At 53.8% G+C, this 21224-nt stretch overlaps 8 protein-coding genes across 8 annotated transcripts; 5 read left to right on the top strand and 3 right to left on the bottom strand.

Moving 5' to 3' along the window:
• Positions 1–169: 169 nt before the first annotated feature.
• On the bottom strand, positions 170–3582 carry ColSpa_06080 (uncharacterized protein; the record flags this gene model as incomplete). Its single annotated transcript, XM_049272293.1, has 3 exons — positions 170–1676; positions 1788–2924; positions 2972–3582. The coding sequence occupies 3 exons, from the start codon at positions 3580–3582 to the stop codon at positions 170–172; spliced, it is 3255 nt and encodes a 1084-aa protein (XP_049128250.1).
• On the top strand, positions 224–3772 carry ColSpa_06081 (autophagy-related protein 23; the record flags this gene model as incomplete). The annotated part of the gene is given in 4 exon segments (XM_049272292.1): positions 224–632; positions 644–718; positions 777–3663; positions 3721–3772. 4 exon segments carry the CDS (start codon positions 224–226, stop codon positions 3770–3772), a joined length of 3423 nt encoding a protein of 1140 aa, XP_049128249.1.
• A 1295-nt stretch (positions 3773–5067) lies between these two features.
• On the top strand, positions 5068–5979 carry ColSpa_06079 (rhamnolipids biosynthesis 3-oxoacyl-[acyl-carrier-protein] reductase; the record flags this gene model as incomplete). Its single annotated transcript, XM_049272291.1, has 1 exon — positions 5068–5979. One exon carries the CDS (start codon positions 5068–5070, stop codon positions 5977–5979), a length of 912 nt encoding a protein of 303 aa, XP_049128248.1.
• A 1661-nt stretch (positions 5980–7640) lies between these two features.
• Positions 7641–8879, top strand: ColSpa_06078 (uncharacterized protein; the record flags this gene model as incomplete). Its single annotated transcript, XM_049272290.1, has 3 exons — positions 7641–7966; positions 8025–8328; positions 8382–8879. 3 exons carry the CDS (start codon positions 7641–7643, stop codon positions 8877–8879), a joined length of 1128 nt encoding a protein of 375 aa, XP_049128247.1.
• A 381-nt stretch (positions 8880–9260) lies between these two features.
• On the top strand, positions 9261–9998 carry ColSpa_06077 (uncharacterized protein; the record flags this gene model as incomplete). Its single annotated transcript, XM_049272289.1, has 2 exons — positions 9261–9640; positions 9683–9998. The coding sequence occupies 2 exons, from the start codon at positions 9261–9263 to the stop codon at positions 9996–9998; spliced, it is 696 nt and encodes a 231-aa protein (XP_049128246.1).
• Positions 9999–10490: 492 nt separating this feature from the next.
• Positions 10491–12445, bottom strand: ColSpa_06076 (carboxypeptidase S1 B; the record flags this gene model as incomplete). The annotated part of the gene is made up of 3 exons (XM_049272288.1): positions 10491–11995; positions 12139–12235; positions 12308–12445. The coding sequence occupies 3 exons, from the start codon at positions 12443–12445 to the stop codon at positions 10491–10493; spliced, it is 1740 nt and encodes a 579-aa protein (XP_049128245.1).
• Positions 12446–13868: 1423 nt separating this feature from the next.
• ColSpa_06075 (taurine hydroxylase-like protein SAT17) lies at positions 13869–15044 on the top strand (the record flags this gene model as incomplete). Its single annotated transcript, XM_049272287.1, has 3 exons — positions 13869–14142; positions 14200–14686; positions 14765–15044. The coding sequence occupies 3 exons, from the start codon at positions 13869–13871 to the stop codon at positions 15042–15044; spliced, it is 1041 nt and encodes a 346-aa protein (XP_049128244.1).
• A 2811-nt stretch (positions 15045–17855) lies between these two features.
• Positions 17856–19069, bottom strand: ColSpa_06074 (putative alpha-L-arabinofuranosidase axhA-1; the record flags this gene model as incomplete). Its single annotated transcript, XM_049272286.1, has 2 exons — positions 17856–17906; positions 17960–19069. 2 exons carry the CDS (start codon positions 19067–19069, stop codon positions 17856–17858), a joined length of 1161 nt encoding a protein of 386 aa, XP_049128243.1.
• Positions 19070–21224: the final 2155 nt, after the last annotated feature.

The raw sequence follows: 21224 nt of genomic DNA, 5'->3' as shown, positions 1-21224 counted from the left end.
TCCGCGCATAGCTCTTTTGATTTGCTTACCTTACCCTGCCGCCAGAGCATACGATTCGGTCCATGGTCACAGGGTAATCCCATCATCCCTAGACCGGCAACATGTTCCAGGTTCGTCTCTGGTCCCAAACCCTCTTCACAGACCCAATGCAAACCTTCTGCGTTTCTCTTCACACACATCGCTTCTCATCGTCCTGCATCTCCGTCGTGGCTAACGACCTATGATGGGTTTCCAACAGAGGCTCAAGGGCGCCATCGATCGGACAATTGCGGAGGAACAGGCTCGACAGGAGCAGGCACGACAAAGGATAGAACCGGCAGGCGGCACGCCGCGCAGATCCGATTCCACCTCGCGGAACAACAATCAGTCGCCCGCGAGACGACCTCGCCCCAAGAAGGCAGGCGCGGCAGCTGACGTATCCAAGGACGACAACGGCGGCAGCCCCTCGAACCCCGACCCGGCCGTTTTTGAAGCGGCCTTTGCGCTCGACGACGGCGAGGAGCCCAGCCGCGCGGGAACGCCCAAGCCGGCAGCCGACGCCATGGACAAGGGTGACGAGAAGGTGAAGGAGAAGGCCGAGGAGGGCCAGAACGGGGAGAATGAGAAGGACAAGGAGGCCGAGGGCGCTGCGGGTGCCCCGCAGCTGCCGCGGCAGAGCCCTCTCCCGAGGTCCGCATGAAGCTTCGCAAGTTGGAGAAGCTGGAGAAGACGTACCCTGGTGCGTATCTCGTCTGCGATTGATTCCTGTCAGAAGTCGCGGTGCTAACGGATTGCAGAGCTCCTCCGATCCTATCGAATCGCCCACGGCCGTGCCACGTCGATTGAGCCCTTCGAACGGGTGCTCAAGGAACACACGAGCGTCGGGTCGATCCGCGAGCCCGAGGCGTTGGTGGAATACCTCAACTCGCTGAAGCAGAAGGAGCAGATGATCATGGACGAATACAAGCGGGTCTCGCTCGAAAAGGACGATTTCAAGAAGAAGTTTGAAGCGGCCGAGAAGGACGTGGAGAAGTTCAAGAAGGAGGTCGAGGAGCTCAGGGCGGCGCAGTCCGCCGCCCCGGCTGCTGGCGAGAAGACGGAAGAGCCCAAGGAGCAGGTCGATGCCGCGACCAGCACCAAGGACGACGGCTCGGTCAAGTCGCCCGACCCGTCCGCTGCCAAGTCGCCTCTGCAGCAGGCCCTCGGCATCTTCTCGCCCAAGCAAAAGGCGCAGGAGCCTGCGGGCGAGAAGCCTGAGGAGTCTGGAGGCGACTTCTTCTCCTACGATGAGGAGGCTCCCAAGTACGAGGCCGACATGGCTGCCAAGGAGGAGGAGATTGAGAAGCTCAAGACCGAGGTCAACTCGCTCAAGGCCGATCTCGCCTCTGCCAAGGACTCCAGCGCCGACCTCACTGAAAAGTTTGAGAAGGCGACAAAGGAGGCCGGCGAACTCCGTGATGTGGCTGCTGTGAAGACTTCCCTTGAGACGCAGCTTGAAGCGAGGAACAATGAAATCAAGTCGCTCACGGAGCGTCTGGAGACCTCGCAGAAACAGCTCAAGGAAGTGGAAGCTAAGCTCAAGGGTGAACTCGAATCCGCCAAGAAGGAGGCTAAAACCGTGCAGTCGAAGCTCAACGAATCTAATGCTCGTGCAGACAGGGAGGAGGCACGCGCCAAGGAGGCTGTCACTGCCAAGACTGAGGTCGAGAAGAAGATCACGTCATTGAACGGGCAGATTGAGAATATCAGGAAGGCCAAGGCCGAGCACGAGAAGAATATTGCAGAGCTCACCAAGCAGCTAGAGAAACAGGCCAGCGAGGCCCCGCCAGCCACCCCTACGACCCCAGGGCCTACGGACACCCCCGCAGCCGGCGCAGGCAAGAACGCCAAGAAGAACAAGAAGAAGAAGAAGGCCGGTGCCGCTGCAGCTGCTGCTACACCCGCGACGACCGCCGGTACCGACACTCCCCCAGCGGCCGACGAAGCCAAGGAGTCCGATACGGAGGCCTTGGAAGCGGAGATTACGCGCCTGAAGGAGGAAGTCACAACAAAAGACTCTCAGATTGAGAGGCTGACGAAGCAACGCAAGACCGAGGAAGATCTCCGCGAGGAGATTGAGACGCTGCGCGACGAAGTCACCGAGATTGGCCAGGAGCACGTGGTGGCCAAGGAGAAGATCAAGAACCTTGAGGCCGAGAAGAAGGCCCTGCAGACGCGCATCGAGGAGCTCGAGAAGGAGCTCGGGTCCTCGGCAAACGACGCCAAGGCGAGCGAGAAGCTGCAGAGCGAATTCGACAACCTGCAGCGCGAGTACGAAGACCTCAAGAGCAAGTCGTCGACCCTGCAGTCGGATCTGGGTGCTGCTCAGCAGCTGGCCCAGACCAGATTCAAGGACCTCACGGAATTGCGCGAGGTGCTCCAGAAGGCCCAGCCCGAGATGAAGAGTCTGCGTCAGGACTCTGTCGCTCTCAAGACGACCAAGGAGGAGCTGGCCGCGAAGAACACGGAACTCCGCAACCTGGAGAAGAAGGAGAAGGACCTCAAGGCTGACGTCGCCCGGGTCCAGCGGCTGGCCACGGATCGCGAGACGGAGATCAAGTCGCTCCGCGAGAAGCTGGCGAACGAGACGAACAACCGTCTCCGTCTGGAAGACGCGCAACGGGTTTCCGCTCGTGATTTGCGTCGCTCCGAGGCCGAAAAGGTGGAGATCAGCGCCAAGGAGGAGAAGACGGCTCGGGAGCTGCAGAAGGTGCAAGAGGAGGCCAACAAGCTGCGGCCCAGAGTCAAGGAGCTTGAGGAGCAGGTGGAGAAGCTCGAGAAGGAGAAGAAGTCTCTGCAGCAGGAGGCGGACCTCAAGACGCAGCAGTACGCCAACGCGCAGGGTCTGCTCGGCAGCATGCGCGACCAGACGGGCGAGCTGACCATCCAGCTCAAGGAGGCCCGTTCTCAGTCGGAGTCGCTCGAGGAGGAACTCGCCGAGATCCAGAAGCACCTGTCGGAGCGGTCACGGGAGGCGGAGAGGATGCGCGGCCTGCTCGCCGACGTGGACGAGCGCGCCGACAGCAAGGTGCGCGAGATGCGCGCACGCATGGAGGCGGCCATTGAGGAGCGGGACCGCATCGAAGACGAATCCAGCACGCTCGCCCGGCGCAAGACGCGCGAGACGGAGGAGCTGAAGCAGAAGATCCGCGACCTGGAGCGCGACATCAAGACGCTGTCGAGCGAGAAGGACGAGCTGGAGCGCAAGGAGCGGGAGTGGCGCAAGCGGCGCGAGGAGCTCGAGGCGGTCGAGGAGAAGGCCGAGGCCGAGGTCGAGGAGATGCGGTCGGCGGTGTCGGACCTGCGGTCGACGCTCGACGCGTCGGAGCAGCAGGTGCGAGACGCGGAGAAGCAGAAGTCGGACCTGCGGCGGCTGCTGGAGGAGTCGAAGCAGCGGTTCGACAAGGTCAACAAGGAGCTCAAGACGGTGCAGAGCAAGTTGGGCGCCAGCGTCACGTCGGGCCGCAGCTCGATGGACTCGAACCGTTCCGGACTGAACGGAGCCGGGTCGCCCGGGCCCGGCGGCGGCGGATCAGCGGACACGATGTACCTCAAGACGATCATGCTGCAGTTTTTGGAGCAGAAGGACAACAAGCTGCGGGAGCAGCTCGTTCCCGTCTTGGCCAGGATCCTGAAGTTTGACAAGTACGTTATGTGCGGTTTTATGCAGGCCTCAAGACCACGGTGCTAACGCGATGACAGGACCGACGAGCAAAAGTGGAAGAGCGCCATCCAGCACATCACGGTCAGGTGAGGACGAGGATGAAAGAGGATGAGGATGGACAGGTTGTATTGGTTTGTATGAGTAAATACCCCCAGGATGGACCTGGTTCCCCCATACACATGGCCTCGATGTCGGCCCTGGGTTGCGATGGCGAGGGTAATAGATTCCATTTTTGGCGCCGCACGCCGGAACGCTGCTGCTGCTTAATGCCCGAAGGAGTGAGGTCGTGAAGGTATTGAGAAACAATGGTACGTACCGGGGTGTCATCGGGAGGCTCAACTAAAATAAGCTCGATGACGGCCCAGGACAGGTCCCGGTCTGGAACGGGTGCAAACCGGCGGGGCACCTGCGGCCTACAGTACGAAGCGCAATGCGGTGATGTGTGGTGTACAGCTCACCCGATACATCCTAGTATCTCAGTACCTACCTAAGGTATTATGTAGTGGTATACACTCTGTACCATATACACTTGCCTCATAGCGGGGAAAATGGGATGGGATAACACTATGTACATACGTAGTGAAAGAAATAAGGGTTGCCCCACCACAGCTCCCCGCATACCCCCGCCCGCGCGGAGCCCGTCGCACACGCCAAGCGGTGCAGAGCTGTGCTCTGGGCGGATGTTTCGCTCCGCGAGGGAATCGGCGCCAAAATCGCACAGGGATTGCCGAAGGGTGTCGTCATGGAGACTTCACTGACCTCATCCCGCCGCGGCGGGAGCGACCGCAACTCACCTCATTGAGACGTATTGATACGTAGTTGGCCCCGGCGGAGGCCCAGGCCTATGGTCTTTTTTGTCTTTCTTTTCCACCGCCAGCTCGTAGTACGGTACCGGTATGCGATTCTCCCCTGTGAATCTCGATGGCCGGGAACGCGATTCCCTTGCCGTCCCGGCCTGAGAATAAGAGAACCGCTTGGGCGTTCTGTGTGTGCACGAGTTTGCATTGCGTTAGTGAGGACCGACCTGCTGTGCTGCTCTCTTTCCCCTCTCTCTTACACGCGCATTTCGCCTCGCAAATTTTTTTTTTTTGCCTCTTGCTCCATTCCATTGGACGCTGCTCTGCCCTCGGAGCTCTGAAGTCGACTCACATTAGACGGCTATGAGATCATCAGCCCTTTCCGCCTTTCGCCTCGCTGCGAGGACCAGGTGTTATAACACCCGCCCTCTGCACTCGACCTCGCTTCTTCCCACCATTACCAATACCATCAATACCATCACAAACAAACCGAGATTCCTGTCCGCCTCACGCACAGCAACCTCATCTTCCGTGATCTCACCAGCACCTCGCAACACCTCCCACAGATACCCCCACCAACACGCCAGCATGTCGACAGATCAAAAGACGGCCGGCCCCGAGGGCAACAAGCTCTTCACCCGCAACCACCTCTTCGACCTCACCGGCAAGGTCGCGCTCGTCACGGGCGGCGGCACGGGCATCGGCCTGATGGCCACGCAGGCGCTCGCCGCCAACGGCGCCAAGGTCTACATCACGTCGCGCAACCAGGACAAGCTCGACAACACGGCCAAGACGTACGGCGGCGAGAACGTCGCCGGCGAGATCATCCCCATCCAGGCCGACGTCACCAGCAAGGCCGACATTGACAAGCTTTTCAAGGAGATCTCGTCCAAGGAGGATTGCCTCGACGTGCTCATCAACAACGCCGGCGTGTCGAGTGGCGCCGTCGACGTCGAGAGTGACAGCGCCGAGGACATGAAGGCCACGCTCTTCGACTCCGAGTCGTCCAACTTTGAGGACTGGACCGACACCTACCGCACCAACGTCGCGGCCGTCTTCTACGTCGCCGCGAGCTTCCTGCCGCTGCTGCAAAAGTCGACCGACACGCGCCCCGGCTGGTCCGGCACCGTCGTCAACATCAGCAGCATCAGCGGCATGATCAAGAAGTCGCAGCACCACTTCTCCTACAACGCCTCCAAGGCCGCCACCATTCACGTCAACCGCATGCTCGCCGAGGAGATTGCCTCCAACGGCCTCAAGATCCGCGTCAACAGCATCGCCCCCGGCGTCTTCCCCAGCGAGATGACCACCAAGGAGCCCGCCGACGGCCAGCAGAAGAGCGCCATCCCCAAGGAGAAGTACGCCGACAAGGTCCCCGCCGGCCGCCCGGGCAAGGACGAGGACATGGCTGCCACCGTGCTGTTTTTCGCGTGTAACCAGTACCTCAATGGCCAGACGCTGGCTGTGGATGGCGGGTACACCCTCGCCGCTGGGTTGTAAGCGTGGAATGGGGCCGTGTACATCATGAGATATGAAAAAGATCATGGGTTCGTTTGGAGTTGGGGTCTGATTTGACCAGGTTGGAGATTTCATGGCTGTAGTATGCGACTATCATGTCACCGAAGCGAACTTTCAATCAAAAGTTACCAAGTTGATGCTCAATGCTCTTAATTGTGTGTGACCACAATGAAGTGCTTTGAATGAAACCTCTTCCCCACATTCTACTCCCGTAAAGAAAGGTCTTGTGAAAATTGAAACAAACAATGCGATTGACCTGGGAGGTAAGGGGTTGTTGATCTTTTTATGTTTCTCGTCATCATGACACTACGCCCCGCCACAACGTTTTACCGCGTCACGCTAAGCTCAGGGCGTTTAAGTAGTCTCACAAATACCTCTTGTTAGGATCTCCAATACTACCCCATTCCTATCCAATTATAAACAAAACCGTAGCGTTTAAACCGTTTCCTTCTTGGGGGCTGGATGAGGCAAAAAACGCATTCTGCCAAGCGGCTTCGACTCTAGGGGGCGTTAGTGTATAGATCGACCACCGATCCGGGTCAGATTCCTTCTTCAGGGTAACATCTCAACTGGGCTACCTGGACCCATCGGCACGCCTGTCTCCATCATGAAGTCAAAGACTGGGTGCATCGGACGGTGGATGGTGCCTTTATCAGACCTTTGCGGGAACCAGCGCTGCAAGATGTTGGACTATGAACATATCAGCCGGGTTCTATGCGTATTTGATGTGAACGATTCATTGGAAATGAAGGAAGACGGGCGTAGGAGGTCCATTTGCGAATTTTCTGACTGATGCGATCAATAACCTCGTTCGAACGGTTACGGTCACGGGACTGCTGCCTGATCTACACGAATATCAGAGTGCCGTCCTCGAGGCTATCTCGTAACCTTGCAGGCATTGTCGTCTACCTCCCCGGCACCGGTTCTCAAAAAAGTAACGCGTGCTTCTCACACGCTGTGCACAGTAGTTCATAGCCGCGGAAGTTTGGTGTCTTACCTTGGCGTTCTGTTGGATGACTTGGCCTATTATGTGCCCAATTGTACGATACTCTAGGGACAAGACTCTCAGGCCGGAGCCGACTAGGTGATAACCTTGGTTCCACGCCAACTGACTAATTTCGTCTCCGGAAACCAATCTGTGCTCTTCCGTTGCGCTTCAGGATGCTTCGATTCGGCAACTTATGGTCTCGATGGCTTCCAGTTTCCAACTCCCCAACAGCTTTCAAGCCCCCTCCAAGTGCGAGTCGTCCCCTGAGTAATTTCATCTCCCTACACCATGCAGAGGAATAGTCAAGCGGCCAATGACACGTCCACACCCTGCGGGCCGCTTCGCCAGATTCGGGGCCGATGGCTCCGGTGACGGGAAGCTGCACGACATCCGATGCGGGTGTCCTCCGTTTGCACCAGCGCGTCGCAACGACTCAAGTCGGAGACCGCTTGGCGAAGGGAACCAACAGACAAACTGCAGCGGCACCCGGCCGTAACGACTGAGAACTGCTACGCTCTACACAGCAGGATGGGCTTAGAAAAAAGAGAGGCCCCCCGAGAATCAGTCGGGTTGGGATCCTTTTTACACTTGTCTTTGTTGTTTCACTGCTTGTGCCGCCCTACCCACAAACTTCTGCCATTTACACTCAGCGGCTATGGCGTCGCCAGCACAGTCGCTGACCAGCCTGTATGGCTCTTACAAAGAGTCCACAAAGTACGCACTGAGCTGGATCTGGATAAGCTGCGCCTCCCACGCATCGGACGCCGCCTTCGCGTCCTTCAAAACGACAGAGGACATCATCCATGCTGCGCGAAGTATTCGCCGCCAGGGAACGGAAGTCCCACAATCGGTTGTCTCGGCATTGATCGATGCGATCAAGAAACGGACCCAAGTCCTCGACATCTATCGAGACCTGGGAGCATCGGCCGAGATCGAGCAAGACGCCGTCGCTGACTTCAAGCATGAAATATTTATCAAAAGGTACGTTTCGCCACAGGGTATGGCTAGAGAGAACCTTCAGTTCCGCTAACAACGGTAGACTGGTTGACGTACTACAGGTCTTGCTGCCACTGCGTGCGAAACAACCCGCTGGTGCCCAAGGTCAAGAGGAAGCGTGGCCGACAGCCACGCTCAACCGTTTCGCGGCTCTCAACCATCTGGATGACGCCACCGCGGTTGATGTGGGTGTTGAACAGCAACCTACTGCGGCATCATCCACTCCTGTCAACGCCGGTAAGCCTGCTGAGAAGGACAACCCATACGAAAAGCCGGCTTCTTCTAGTGAGCTCCTGCTTAAACATAGCGACTTGGGGGAATGGATCGAGTTGACCTACTTTGTCTATGTGAGTGCCCAGAAACAAATGGTTTATGTCGTAAATCTCTGACCTCTCAACAGGAATGGGACTCAATCTGTGCATACATCAATGAGGTCTGGGTTGACGTAGCAGAAGGCCGTGTCCCCATTCTAATGGCAGTATGGCTGTCGAACCTCGCACTCCAAAGGTCCGGCGTGCTCTTTGACTGCAAGCTTGACGGAACGGGCATCGATGAGCTCATTTCCAAGTGGAAGAAACACTACCTAGAAGCCAAAGGAATCAACCCCCGCTTCAGCAGCTCCAAGGGAGACCTGCTGTTGCACCAGGGCACCGGGCGTTTTGCCCACGGTGTCGGCCTCTCACACCCCCACGGCATGCTGGAGCGCTGCAGGGGCCATGAAGACTTCTGCGTGCTGAGCCCGGCGCCGGCCAGCGACAAGACCCGAGATACGTCGTCCGGCGGCCCATGGGGCCCATCACTCGCCCGGTTCAGCCTGGAGACATTGAGATGGACGATGTCGTCTTCCACGCTATGCAGGAAAGCATGCGCCAACTTCTCAGCACCAAGCGAGGAATAGCATCCATCGAGCAGGAGGGCATCATGTCGGAGCCGTTGCTTCCGTTAATGCACCATGCGTTGGAAAACGTCGACGAAATTCTCCCGCCCAGCCTAGTGTTTAGGTCGATATGCTCCTGTCGACGTACAAGGCCTTCATGTGGCCCAATTTCTTAATGAACACGAAAAACTGCCGCCTCATCGCTCTTCTGTTCGCCAACGATGTGAAGAAGGCCATGCCCGAAACCATCCCTGTGCTGCGCCAAGACCAATGCTGCTGCAAGAGGCCACCGTCGACTGGTGCGTGACTCACTTCGAAGAGGTCATCACCTGGTTAAATACCTTTACGAGTGAGAAACGCTTCGACTTGTAATACCAGGTGCCCTGGATATCTGGATGTCACATGGTTGAGATCCTCAACCTGTCGTTCGAGGAGGGCCTCCTGCTGTGCTGCGACGTCAGCTACGTCCCCGCCGCCCTGCACATGTACAACGCCCTGCGCCACGTGGGCTCGCCAATCAAGAGGATCCCGCTCCTGGAGGACCTTTGCGAAGTCTTTAAAGACCTTATGTTTCTGGGAGTCCTCCCAACGCGCAACTCTAGCAGCAATTTCCGCCGGGCCATGGGTCGGGGCTTGGAAAAGGTCAAAGGCCCCAACGGGACCCGCACCGAGGGCATCGCGGAGCCCGACTGGCATTCCTCGCGCCAAAGGCGGGCCGACCCGGCGAAATCGTCTCTGTTCTGGCAGCTTGACGCGTGGAAGTACTATCCCAATGCGGAATAGTGGCTCGCCGTCCACGGCGAGCAGCACGCCGGAGGGCCCAGCCAGAAGCGCATCGACCGGTTCGAAAGAGAGTCTCACGCGGTGCCGTTAAAGGTTCTGCTCGAGACGGTCAAGAAGGCCGTCCTGCCGAAGTTGAAGGGGCCTCGCCCCGTGGTGTGCATCAACTACTTCGCCGTCTCAAACCACTGCACCCGGCTGCTCAAGCAGCTGGGCGGGGTCCAAGGCATGCCCGTAGGGATGGAGCACATGGACGGCGGGGCGACGCTCGGGTACCACTTTGTCGACAGCTTTCTCGAGGACCTGATGGTGTATCTTGGGGACTACGGTGACGCGAGGAAGAAGGGGAGGCCGGCGTGAGGCGAGCTGGACGAGACGAAGAAGGTGTTTAACAACCTTGACGACAAGGCGTCCCTCGAGGACTTTTTGTGGTTGATTTAGCGGCATAGGACAGTCGCCCCAGAGAATGGTGATTGTACATCCCGCCGGAGTGTAATTGAGACTTTGAAAGTCATCTAGAAAAGCATCACTTGATGGTTCTTGTGCACAATTCTACAATCACTTGCACTGTCAACATTCAGGTTCTCCGAGCCGAACTGTATCAAGGTTGATTATCTGGACCGTATGGGAATCGAATAACAGGTGTCCGAAGCAACACCCGTGATGTGTAAACCACTTGTCTATGTGAGAGCCTCAGTGTCATTCTTGATTCCCCGGCGGCACGAACACAGAAAGAGAACCAACTATCCATGATAGTCCTGGCTAGCAACAGATTCCGTCTCTATACTTCATCAAGGCTGAAAGCAGCAATTAGCATACACGTTGAACAGTATTGGAAGGGGTGAGTATAACTTACATGTCTCTTGCCTTGATTCCCAAGGCAGCTCCTTGCTCGCTAGCGGGCTCAATCATGATGTAGTTTTCGATAACGGCAGTTCCCGCACGGAGTGCTGCAATCTGCTCGGAGCTACACGTGCTTGTGTCGAGGATGTAGCAAAAGTCTTCGTACTGGGGCGGAATCTCATTCTTGATGCCAAACGTATCAGCAGGTCCCTGCGTGCTGTAGGTCTGATTTGTCGCTGTGTCGATGCGCCCAGTAGCAATGTCCTTGTTGAAAAGAGCACGGTTGAAAATGCGGTACGCCGACTCGGGCTGGTATGACGGAACGGCGTGACCGGCCTGATATACTCGGATATAGGACAGATTTCCGTATTGCCGGACCTGGCCGCCCTCGTAGGTGCAGTTCGTCTGGAGAGGTTCGTAGCCCGCCGCAGCAAAGTTCTCCTGGTCCGCCCAGGGAATCGCAAGCGCGACCTCCTCGCCCCCGATCCAATTGCATGCGAAATCCCGATCACCGTACATGAGCGAGACCTTGACGCCATTGTGCAGCAGATAGGCAATGTCTTCAATCCAGCCAGGGCGGGGGTAGTCTCCGATGCCACGGAATGCAGATGCAGACGCGCTGGAGCTGCCTGTCCAGTTCAGTGGCACACCGAGGGCGGACTGCACATATGGCTGGTTGAGGTAGCCGGCAGTGAACGGGGGCGGAAACAGAGTCGGGTCAACTTGGGTGACATCGTAGTAGTCGCGACCGGCAACGTTAAGATATGGGTCGCGGATGTATCTGCTGCAGTACGTCTCAGCTGCCTCGCAGATTCTGTTGACTGTGGCGTTGATGCCGATGTTCTCTGGATCGTAGACTGCTGACACCTCCCGACAAGCGTCAATTTGATCTCGGCAGCCACCCTCGCTGTAGTAAGCATCAATCATGCCTCGGTATACCGTCTCGTTGACCGTTTCGATACCATACGTGTTGTTGAATGCCATTTCCGGATACGACGGCCACTGAACCTGTCTGTCGATGCACCCATTGACGATGAGAAGAGTGTCCATGTCCAAGATGTACTTTTCGCCTTCAGTGCCCTCCCAGGTGCCATTCCTGATTTTCTCATTCTGCTCTTGGAAGTAAGCAGCAAATGCGGGGCCGTATCGGCCACCGTAAGATTGTGTTGCGATGCTAATGCGGCCATCGTTGGGGTGATAGCCGGGGAACTCCTGGAACCAGACCTGGGAGAAGTGCCACAGAGCAATAGCAGCGTTGCGACTTCCCCAGCTGGTGGTGTTCCTGTTTCCGCTGGCCAGAGTCCCCGTTTGGAAGGTCACATTTTGCGATGGGATGGGGCTTGATACATTGAGAGTCTGGGTGCCTCCAAGAAGGTTTCTGGTGACATTTCGCAGCGAGTCATACGAGAAACCAACTTGAACTGGTTGATCGATGTACAACATGTTGACTGGAACGTGTGAGCGGCGAAAACTCCAGATTTGAATTCTCACCTTTGTTGTTCCATGACCACTCACTAGGTCGAGTCGAGTTGGAGTCTAGATTGATGTAGCAAGGGCCGTTCTCATTGAACAGGCCGGGCATTGACGAGCTACCAGGTCCACCGTTCATCCAGATTGAGAGGGGGCATTCTCGGGATCATTCTTAGCCTCGAAGAACCAGAAGAACGTGTTGATCTCATAATCTTGCTCTTGGCCGACCCCTTCGAGTGTCCCGGGTGGAAGCTTGATGTATCCAGCGTGGGACTTGACCCCTTCTGCTTCCTCACATAGACCGGGCTGGCCCTATCAGCCTTTGCCCCACGTGTGACTAAAGATAGGACACATACCTCTTTGTAGCTGATTTCGATACCTTCACCGAATTTGGATTTCAACACCGTGACTCCTTCAGGCGTTGGAGGGAATTGGGCCACCGACGAACGGAGGAGAGTACCCGCGAGGGCGAGGATGGACAGCCGAGACCTCATCTTGACTCATCTAAGGACAAGCTTGACAAACAATGATAGCCACAGAGACGAGAAGTAGTCTCATGAACACTTGGATTACAACGATGAGCTACATTATATTTACATACCATTCATTCTTCCCCGCTCATACCAGTCAGCACCTTCCTACTTGGGCACATTGGTCGCCGTTGAATCGTTATCTCTCTATAGGCCAAACTGGTTGCACCGCCAAGATAGTCGTACCATGTTTGCCCGGAAACCGACTCGGTTGAGATGGAAAGTTGCAGGGCCTGGATGATGCGGGGTCGATGGAAAGCCAGAGCACGGCCAAGACTCGGCTGGAGAATCGAGCATTAGTCGCCAAAACGGTGCAATGCATTGGCCAATCAAAGAGGCATTGGCATGTTGAATTCCCGCTTTGAATACACCGTTGAGGACCAAAAGTCCCTATCAGCAATCCTAGCCAAGCTTCGGCTTCTTTTTGCGTCATGTTAAATGATGGTGACTGCGTAGTGTGGTAACTTGTGGTTTGACGGGTCGCGTTGTTCTATCTGAGTTTCAGTCCACTCCTGGATTAGTGTTGTGCCCATGCTGAGAGCCTGGGCGATGAAGCTGAGTAAAAGCCACTCGAGAGGGAATAACACTGAGAATGAAGGCCCTAATTTCCAGTGAAACTCAAGGAACTTGTCTTGTTTTTCGATTCCAGAGTGAATTAAGCTTCAAGCTCGTAAGGAACCGAATCGACTCCGCCGGTTTTGTGGGTCGCGACCGAGTGCACCGGCTCGGACAGAGTGGAGTCCCGGCCATCAATGGTGTCAGACGCGGACCTGCTGCTTATGCGGAGGACGGCCGGGCTTATAAATGTCCGATGCCTAGCCGGGGCCACAATCACCGTGCTTGGCTCTGCTTCGAGCCACAATTTTAAATAAACTCGAGCTGTGCGCCACAGGCGATCACCGGTTGCATCCAAAGAGATTGGCTTCTGATTGCGACATCCGCGGGAAGATGACGCTGCCGAATCGCGTTTCACTGTTCCCCGCAAAGTCGTAACATACGCGGCATGACGCCTTCTCAAGCCGAAATGGCAAACTGGGCGAAGCTAATGATAGCCATTGAGAGGTCGAGAATAGTTACTGAGTTAGTATGACAAGTGCAACTAAAAGATTGTCTGACAAATTCAATTCACAATATAGTAATTATCATTGGTTCACTTCACAGTGTCATGACTTTCGTACAAGGCGTCCACCTCGGAACGAGCTTCCGAGTCAGCTCGTCATTCGATGCTCTCCACCTACGAACGCTTGAGTTAGTTTAGGGGCGCCATCCCATACAATTTGAGTCTGACCTGGCAAAAGATAAAATCACCTAAAGTCCCAGAGCGACCTCAGCTGTTGTCGTAAACTTATGAGAAGCATCGCTCCCACACAACAAGTAGCATAAAAATATGGCCGCCGCTGCAGTTCAAGCTCCATCACTTCCTGGTCCTCCGGGCCAACCAGACATCGCATACACCCCTAACCACGATAATTACCTGGCACGGATCAAACGTCGCCAAGAGAAGGAAAGTTTGGAGAAGTCATTGCCAGAGGGTTTCCCCCAGAAGCTGGAGTCAAAGCTAGTTTGGGATGGCAACACGCTGGCTGAGCACTACGATTGGAACTACATTCTTACTGAGGCCGACAAGAAAGAGATCGATGAAGCACTCAATTACTTCAAATGTAGGTGAATCTTACAGCTACCTCTTGAATAGAGCGAGCTAATTAGTCATAATGTAGCTTTGAAGAAGCCCCTGGGTGAGATAAGTCAGGAGACATTCCCTTTGCCTAATCTTCACAAGACCCTTCGCGCGATCTCGGATGAGATCCACAACGGCCACGGGTTTAAGGTCGTTCGTGGGGTGCCCGTCGACAAATACAGCCGTGAGGAGAATGTCATCGTTTATGCCGGGATCTCTTCTCATGTGGCGCCGATTCGTGGTCGACAAGACAACCAGTTCCAAGGCGAACCGGCAGATGTAGTGCTCGCCCACATCAAAGATCTCACCAAAGTCGTAGACGCACATAAGATCGGTGCGCCGGCATACACCACAGAGAAGCAGGTCTTTCACACAGACGCGGGCGATGTGATTGCCCTCTTCGCTCTTGGTGAGGCCGCTGAAGGTGGCCAGAGCTATTTGTCGAGCAGCTGGCACGTCTATAATGAATTAGCAAGAACCAGGCCAGATTTGGTTCGTACCTTGGCTGAGCCATGGGACGCCGACGAGTAAGCATTCTCCACTCAATACGCATATGTAGCTAAAAATTGGCATAGGTTCGGGAAAGATGGCAGATCCTATAGCAGTAGACCTCTTTTGCATCACCAGCCAGCAGCTGATGGCAAGTCCGAACGTCTAATTATCCAGTACGCTCGACGTAGCTTCACCGGCTACTGGGGCCTCCCGCGATCATCAGATATCCCCCCCATCACGGAGGCACAAGCCGAGGCCCTTGATGCCCTGCACTTTCTCGCCGAGAAGTATGCCGCCTCCTTGGATTTTCTCAAAGGTGACATCCAGTACGCCAACAACCTGAGCATTTTCCACGCCCGTGGGGGTTTCGTGGACTCTGATCAGAAACAGTAAGTACTGCATCAAGAACGATTCCTGGTCCACTAATGACTGTGTTTTCAAGGCGTCATTTAATTCGACTCTGGCTTCGGGATCCCGAGAACGCTTGGAAGACTCCAGAGGCGCTGAAGGAGCGTTGGGATCGTGTCTACTCTCGCGTGACTCCGGAGAAATCTGTTTTCCCCCTTGAACCTCAAATTCGTAGCGCAAGTCGTGGGGAGTTTAAGCCTGAGGAGAATGCCAGCCCAGCTTCTTGATGGACGATAAATTTGGGGCTACCGGTTCAGAATGGGCAACCGACGAGCCGATACTTTTCAGTCCACGCTGAGGTCGATCGATGAATTCACGAATGCTGCTTTGAATCTTATAAGTTCTAAATGAATCCTAGTATCTTTACAACAGGAAAAATGCGAATAGGACTTGTAAACTGTTTCCTGTAAGGATGCCTTGGTTTGTCAAGAGGTTTTGCTCATTCACCCCAAATCAAGATTTGATGTTCTACTTAGCTTGGTAGGTAATGTGGATCAGATATCGCTCAATTAGTGCAGATTCCCGAGCCGCACTTCAACTTTGAATACCCATCCGAAAGAAAACCTACGGCATATGGTATGGCAGAAGCCCTCCACAGAATCATGTCCTCATGCGGGAGACATAGAAATGCTTTGGAAGTGGTGAGCTGAGAGAAGGCATTTTCAAACCAGAGCCATCCAATCTGTACCTTTCTTTGTCTACTATGGCTTTGCTGACTAGTCCCTCAAGATCTGGTCCGTCAGATCAGAAAGAGCGGATTGGTTACGTTACTCTACACAATGACCATTGTAGCTTGGTTTGCTGATGGTGATACGGCATTAGTGGAATCCTGCTGATAAAGACTGGGGCTAACAGTATTATACCAGTTGCAACAGCTGACCTAGCTGGGGCTGATGAAACTGGCAACCTCAAGCAGTCATCACAAGAGCAGGATTCTGGAGCTTCCTCATGGTGCTCGAAATTAGTGTTCTCTAGGAACTCCTTTAGGAATTGCAGACACTCCCAAGTCATCAAAAGTGGCACTTGATGACCGGTGAACTTACTACAATAACACTTGTCTTTCCAAAACTGATCATGATGCGTAAGTTTCATCACATTCCACATGCACTACGGGCTATGCTCATCGCTTTACAGTTCTCCTTCAATATTTCCCCCAGGAGTCTTATGATTTGGGCAATTGAACAAGTGCAGAAAATCCTCAACATCAGTTTGAGCGAACCAAGGTATGAAATGTTAGAACTGTAGCGTTAACTACTGCTAATGAATTCGTTCTGGGCATACTATCGTGATAGGGGTCTATGTGTCGCCACTATTACCGCTGATCCGGAAGTATGTTATATCTTTGCTTCGGTAATTTATGGATTTGAAGGTATGGATACTTTACTTAGGAATCTGTTTTGCATGACATCCTTTTGGGACGGTGATTTTTGTCGGAGGCTTTTCATAAAACTTCGGTATGCTACACACGGTTTGCATTTGGAAACCACAACTAAGATGGCGAACATGATCTGTTTGAGCCGTCAACTACAACCCAGCTGGGCTCAAGGTCTTTTCGCCTCGGAGCCTCTTGAAGCACCCACCTCGTCTACACCTATGATTCGACTTAAGGTTCATTGGTTAAAGAAAACTCGAATTTCATCAATGGTCAGCATGATTTCTTTCTCGACAGACCCACGCGACATATTTATCGAAGAGGATGAGCGGATTATAAGCTCACGTCCGATTGAAGATAGAAGTATCATTGAAATTGTTGCTGAGAGCGAAGAGCAGCTGCCGGACAGAGACCTGCTCCAACTTAGATGGATTCTTATGAGAATTCATGCTTTGTCCAGAGCTCCAGATCCTCGAGTTTATCCCTTTGGCTATGAGGGGATGTTCGAAATGATGGAACATGGGGGCACGCCAGACGATAACTAGATCGAAGAAATGAGGGGCAAATGTCATCCTGTCACACTAAGTGCACCCCACTAGACGGGAAGACATGTTTATGAAGCAGAAGGATGACAGTTTATCACATGATTGGGATACTCGAACATTGGCTATATAGAACGAAAGATTTCATCTCGTTCTCCATTCTGACCGGATGCGCTGGACTTTTGTATTGTGCTAGACTCGTATCAAATTAGATCCATTAGGGCCTATACCTCTGCGAGGCAGAAATGCGAAGCTACCTAGCGGGAACCAATGCTGCTGCCAATAACAGGGCTAGAGATGTTCTTATCAAACTGTCTGGACCTCAAGATCTTGTCCCTGCACGACTTCAAGAGGTTTTCGTCATTGGCGTTGACAAGTCCTCAAGCACTTTCCATTCCGCCAACCCCGGGTCACGAACAATAGCCTGGGTGATGGAACGCGACCTAGCTTTTCACCAAACACTTGTTCATCCCGTAATGCGCCAAGGAATCTGGTACAAGAAGTCGCTCGACATATAAAGTAGGTCTTTGTTCGCTTCCATAGCACCACATGTCACATATATGATTGATAGCGGCATGTTGGTCAGCCCTCCCCGCCCGCCTACTTGATACGTTTCCATCTCATGACCCCCTACTCTACCGTTGACAATTGGATTAGGTTGCAATAAGTTTAGAAGGCTTCTGCATGGTCAGAGACAGCTATGCAAAACACACCAGAGAACACATCATTTCAAGACTATGTAGATAGGCAGAACTACTTCACACCTGGAAATATATACATCTTCAAACCTTCTTTACATAAGTTTGCCAGCTTGAGTTTACCAGCTCAAATCGAAGCCACCGATCAGCCCCTCAAAAACAAGTATCTTATTCCTATACCTCCCTACACGCACTGAGAGTACCAATCGTTGACGTAGGTGCACTTGTAAGAGCCCTGTGTCTGCGTTAGCAAGTAGTCAATACAATACGGGAAATGTCCTCAAGTACCTGGCAAGTAGTCGATCCAGTCCAACCGGTACCACCGCACTGTCCCCATTGCGGAATGGTGCCCCCACCACTGGAGGGCGGGGGTGTGGCGGGAGGGTTGGTCGCAGGAGGGCTATTACCGGTGGGGTTGGTAAGAGTGAGCAAGCCTGGCCGGTAAGGCAGAAGGCCGTAGTCGCCAGAGGAGCTAGGCGAACGTCCTTGGTAAAGAAGTTGGAGTTTGCAAGGATCAATGGTCATGGTCTGGTCGGCGCTGGTGCGGATGAGCTCGCCGTGACTGATGTCATTTGTCCATGTGGCTCCGCTGTTGGCCTTGCCGGCAAAGGGGTTGCTCTCGGTCGCAGCTTGGGCGGTCCAGGAACCGCCCAGGCTACTGGCTGTGAACGAACGGAAGTAGCGTCCGTTGGAACCAATCGCCTCAACGATCATGAGGTATTTTTGCTGACCCTGCAAGGTATACACCTGAACAGCCTCAAACAGGTTGTTGGTGGTGTCACTCATGACAACAGTTGAAGATGAGCCGAAGCTGCCTGGGAAGTTGCCAATAGGCATGCTTGCGCGATATATCTTGCCGTTATCTCCGCAGAAGAATAGGTACATATTGGTGCTGTCGCCGATAACTGCCTGATCAATTGCACCCGTGCTAGAGCCAGTGATGGTGCCGGTGAAGAGTGGTTGCGCCGCTGACCAGCCATTGGCATTGGTTGGGTTCGTAGACGTCCGGTATGAAAATGTAGTCGGGCCCCATTGATGGGCAAGAATCCAGATGCTCTTTGGGGCGAAGTAAAAGAGCGATGGCGCAACGGCGCCGGAACTCATGCCATTCTGGGCTGCCGAGGCCAATTGAGACCAGTCAGAGACGAGGCCGAAGTTCATTGAGCCCCAACTCGAACCGGTGTCATGGGTTGTCGCATACACGAGATGCTGGCCGTTATACGGAGCAGTTGTGAAATCCTTGAGCGATACCCATCCAGACTTCGGAGTAGCGAGTACGCCGGACGATGACCAGCGGTATGACGACGGAAGGCTGCATTGCGCCACGACAGTTCCTGCTAAGGCTAGGAGCGTGACGCTGGCCAACAGAGGCTCAGCGTTTGTCTGGAAAAGTCTCATGGCGACGATTTTGCTTGGATGGTACAAAGCTAAGTTAACAAGGGCCCGGCTTTATTATGCATCTCATTTAGGGAGTTCATGTGGAAGATGACGGACTATATAAGCCAAACCATGGTTCCATGGGTGTTCGTGCCTCACAGCTTAGATTGCCTCGGAAACTGGACTAACTACATAGTGAGCAAAGTACTAAACGCGTCGCCTATGCGAACGTCTCGTATAATCCGGTAGATGCTTAGTTTTCTCGGATCCAAGCCCAGTCCATCGTTGCGGGGCCGCGGATGACCATTCGCTAAATGACCTTTGCAGAATCACGGACGCAAAATCCCCGAAGATTCTTTCCGGTTTTAAAGCTGGGCGCAGGATCTCCGGCAGTGTGCGGTGTCTGTCCCGGCTGGTAGCTGTTTCCGCGCCAATGAGAGTCCTCTGGGTTAATTGGGTAGGTACCAACCTACAAGAGCCTAGGTTGTCAGTCCAGATGCCGATACAAGCTAAGAGTTTAACCAGGTTTTCACAAGAATTGTCAACTTATTATCCGGCTACGACCAGAAAGAACGACCACATCCCCGAATCCTATAGATGGAGGTCAGCCGCACCACTCGGAGACTTGCAAAGCACATTTTGATGCCACGATAAAACTTGCAAACGGTGCCACATCAACATGGATCCGCTGACTCTCGGGCCATGATTCATCCATCCATTCGATGGCCCTTGTTCTATCATGACCTTACGTCAAGCTAGGCTTCACATCGAGAAATGGGCATCATAGGGCGTCTAATTGAATGGAGGAAAGTATGTCAATTTTCTTCGACCTATTTCTTTCCGACGTGCACAAGCAACTAACGCACTTAGCTAGGTACTGGCCTTACGCGCATCAGAGGTCAATGAAAGGCACCCTGGTGAGGCGCTTTTCTCTGAAGTGAAGTTATCATGAGTTAGAAAAGGTCTGTGTGGTGATATACGTGGTCTGCCATCGTGCGTGGACTTTGGCGCAACGGATTAGCAGGGGGAAAAGTGCGCAAAACACCAACAGCTCTATCTCACTACCTTTTTCAGTCTACCCAAACTGGTCAAGCAAGTGGGTTTCCATTGACAAGCCGTGGTGTGTTGTTGGAACTGAATGCTGACATGCAAATTGAAGCCTTCGCTAGTGCCGCCTTTTTGGAATGAAGCCTCTTTTTTGACAACAACGGTGCTAAAGCGCCGACACGCGGGGTGCGATTCAATCCATGGTTCTAGGCTAAATACACTGGCAGGCGAGCTCACGCGACGTTGTGGGCGGCAAGAATAGGGCGCTGAACGGACCCATTGGTGATTATAACGGCCCAGTCTACTTGTTGGTAACGTCGTTCATCGTCGCTGATATGCGCTACAGCATTTAAACTGACGATGGGTGATAGCCTTCAAACAAAGCCAGAAAAGACTGTACATGCTGGTGATACAGTCGTGACTGTACCATTTTCCAAAGGGCCCTATGTGGCCAATCACGCAGTTGTAATTGACGGCATTTTTGACTTCTGACATTATCCTGCTATGCGGGGTTAGATGCAACTGAACTTGAAAGTGGCCCATTTGGGTGGCCAGGTTCGTCCCAACTATGTGCCTGACTTTCTGATGTGGGTAACTAGACCCACTTCAGTGCCTACATCCTTCGCCCCGTCACGACGGCTGGCACTCGGTCGATGCAATCGCGGGGATGACCCTAAGAGCCATGGCTGGCTCTATTGGTGCAGTACATCAAGAGCACCACAATGCGCATCTTCGCGCACACACACATACAGAATGCATGACGGGGTGGATTATAAACTTAGTGAAATGAAAGTACGAGACTTTGGAAACCCTGAACACTTCAACCGCCTTCCTCAACGTCAAGATATAGCTTGAACAGCAATCACGTCCAGTTTCGGCTCGCGCCACAGAGTTTGATTCAGGGTTACTACAGAGGTGTTCAGGTGCTATTATTTAAGTTTTATAAATGGAAGATGACTTAAGTATCCGATAGCTAAAGCTACAATAATCAAACCGGTGGTTGATGTCGACACGGAATTGAGCGTCCATACATCTGACTAGTTACAAGGATGACACTCTATTCATTCAATCTCCATAGTTTACGGTTTGAAGTTAGTGTTATGGGTTCTGTGAGACGTTTCCCCCCAGC

This window comes from Colletotrichum spaethianum (genome assembly GCF_022836535.1).
Source record: "Colletotrichum spaethianum MAFF 239500 DNA, contig14, whole genome shotgun sequence".
Taxonomy (NCBI): Eukaryota; Fungi; Ascomycota; class Sordariomycetes; order Glomerellales; family Glomerellaceae; genus Colletotrichum; species Colletotrichum spaethianum.
The sequence above is the reverse complement of the archived record's forward strand: the minus strand, read 5'-3'. Positions and strand labels throughout refer to the sequence as shown.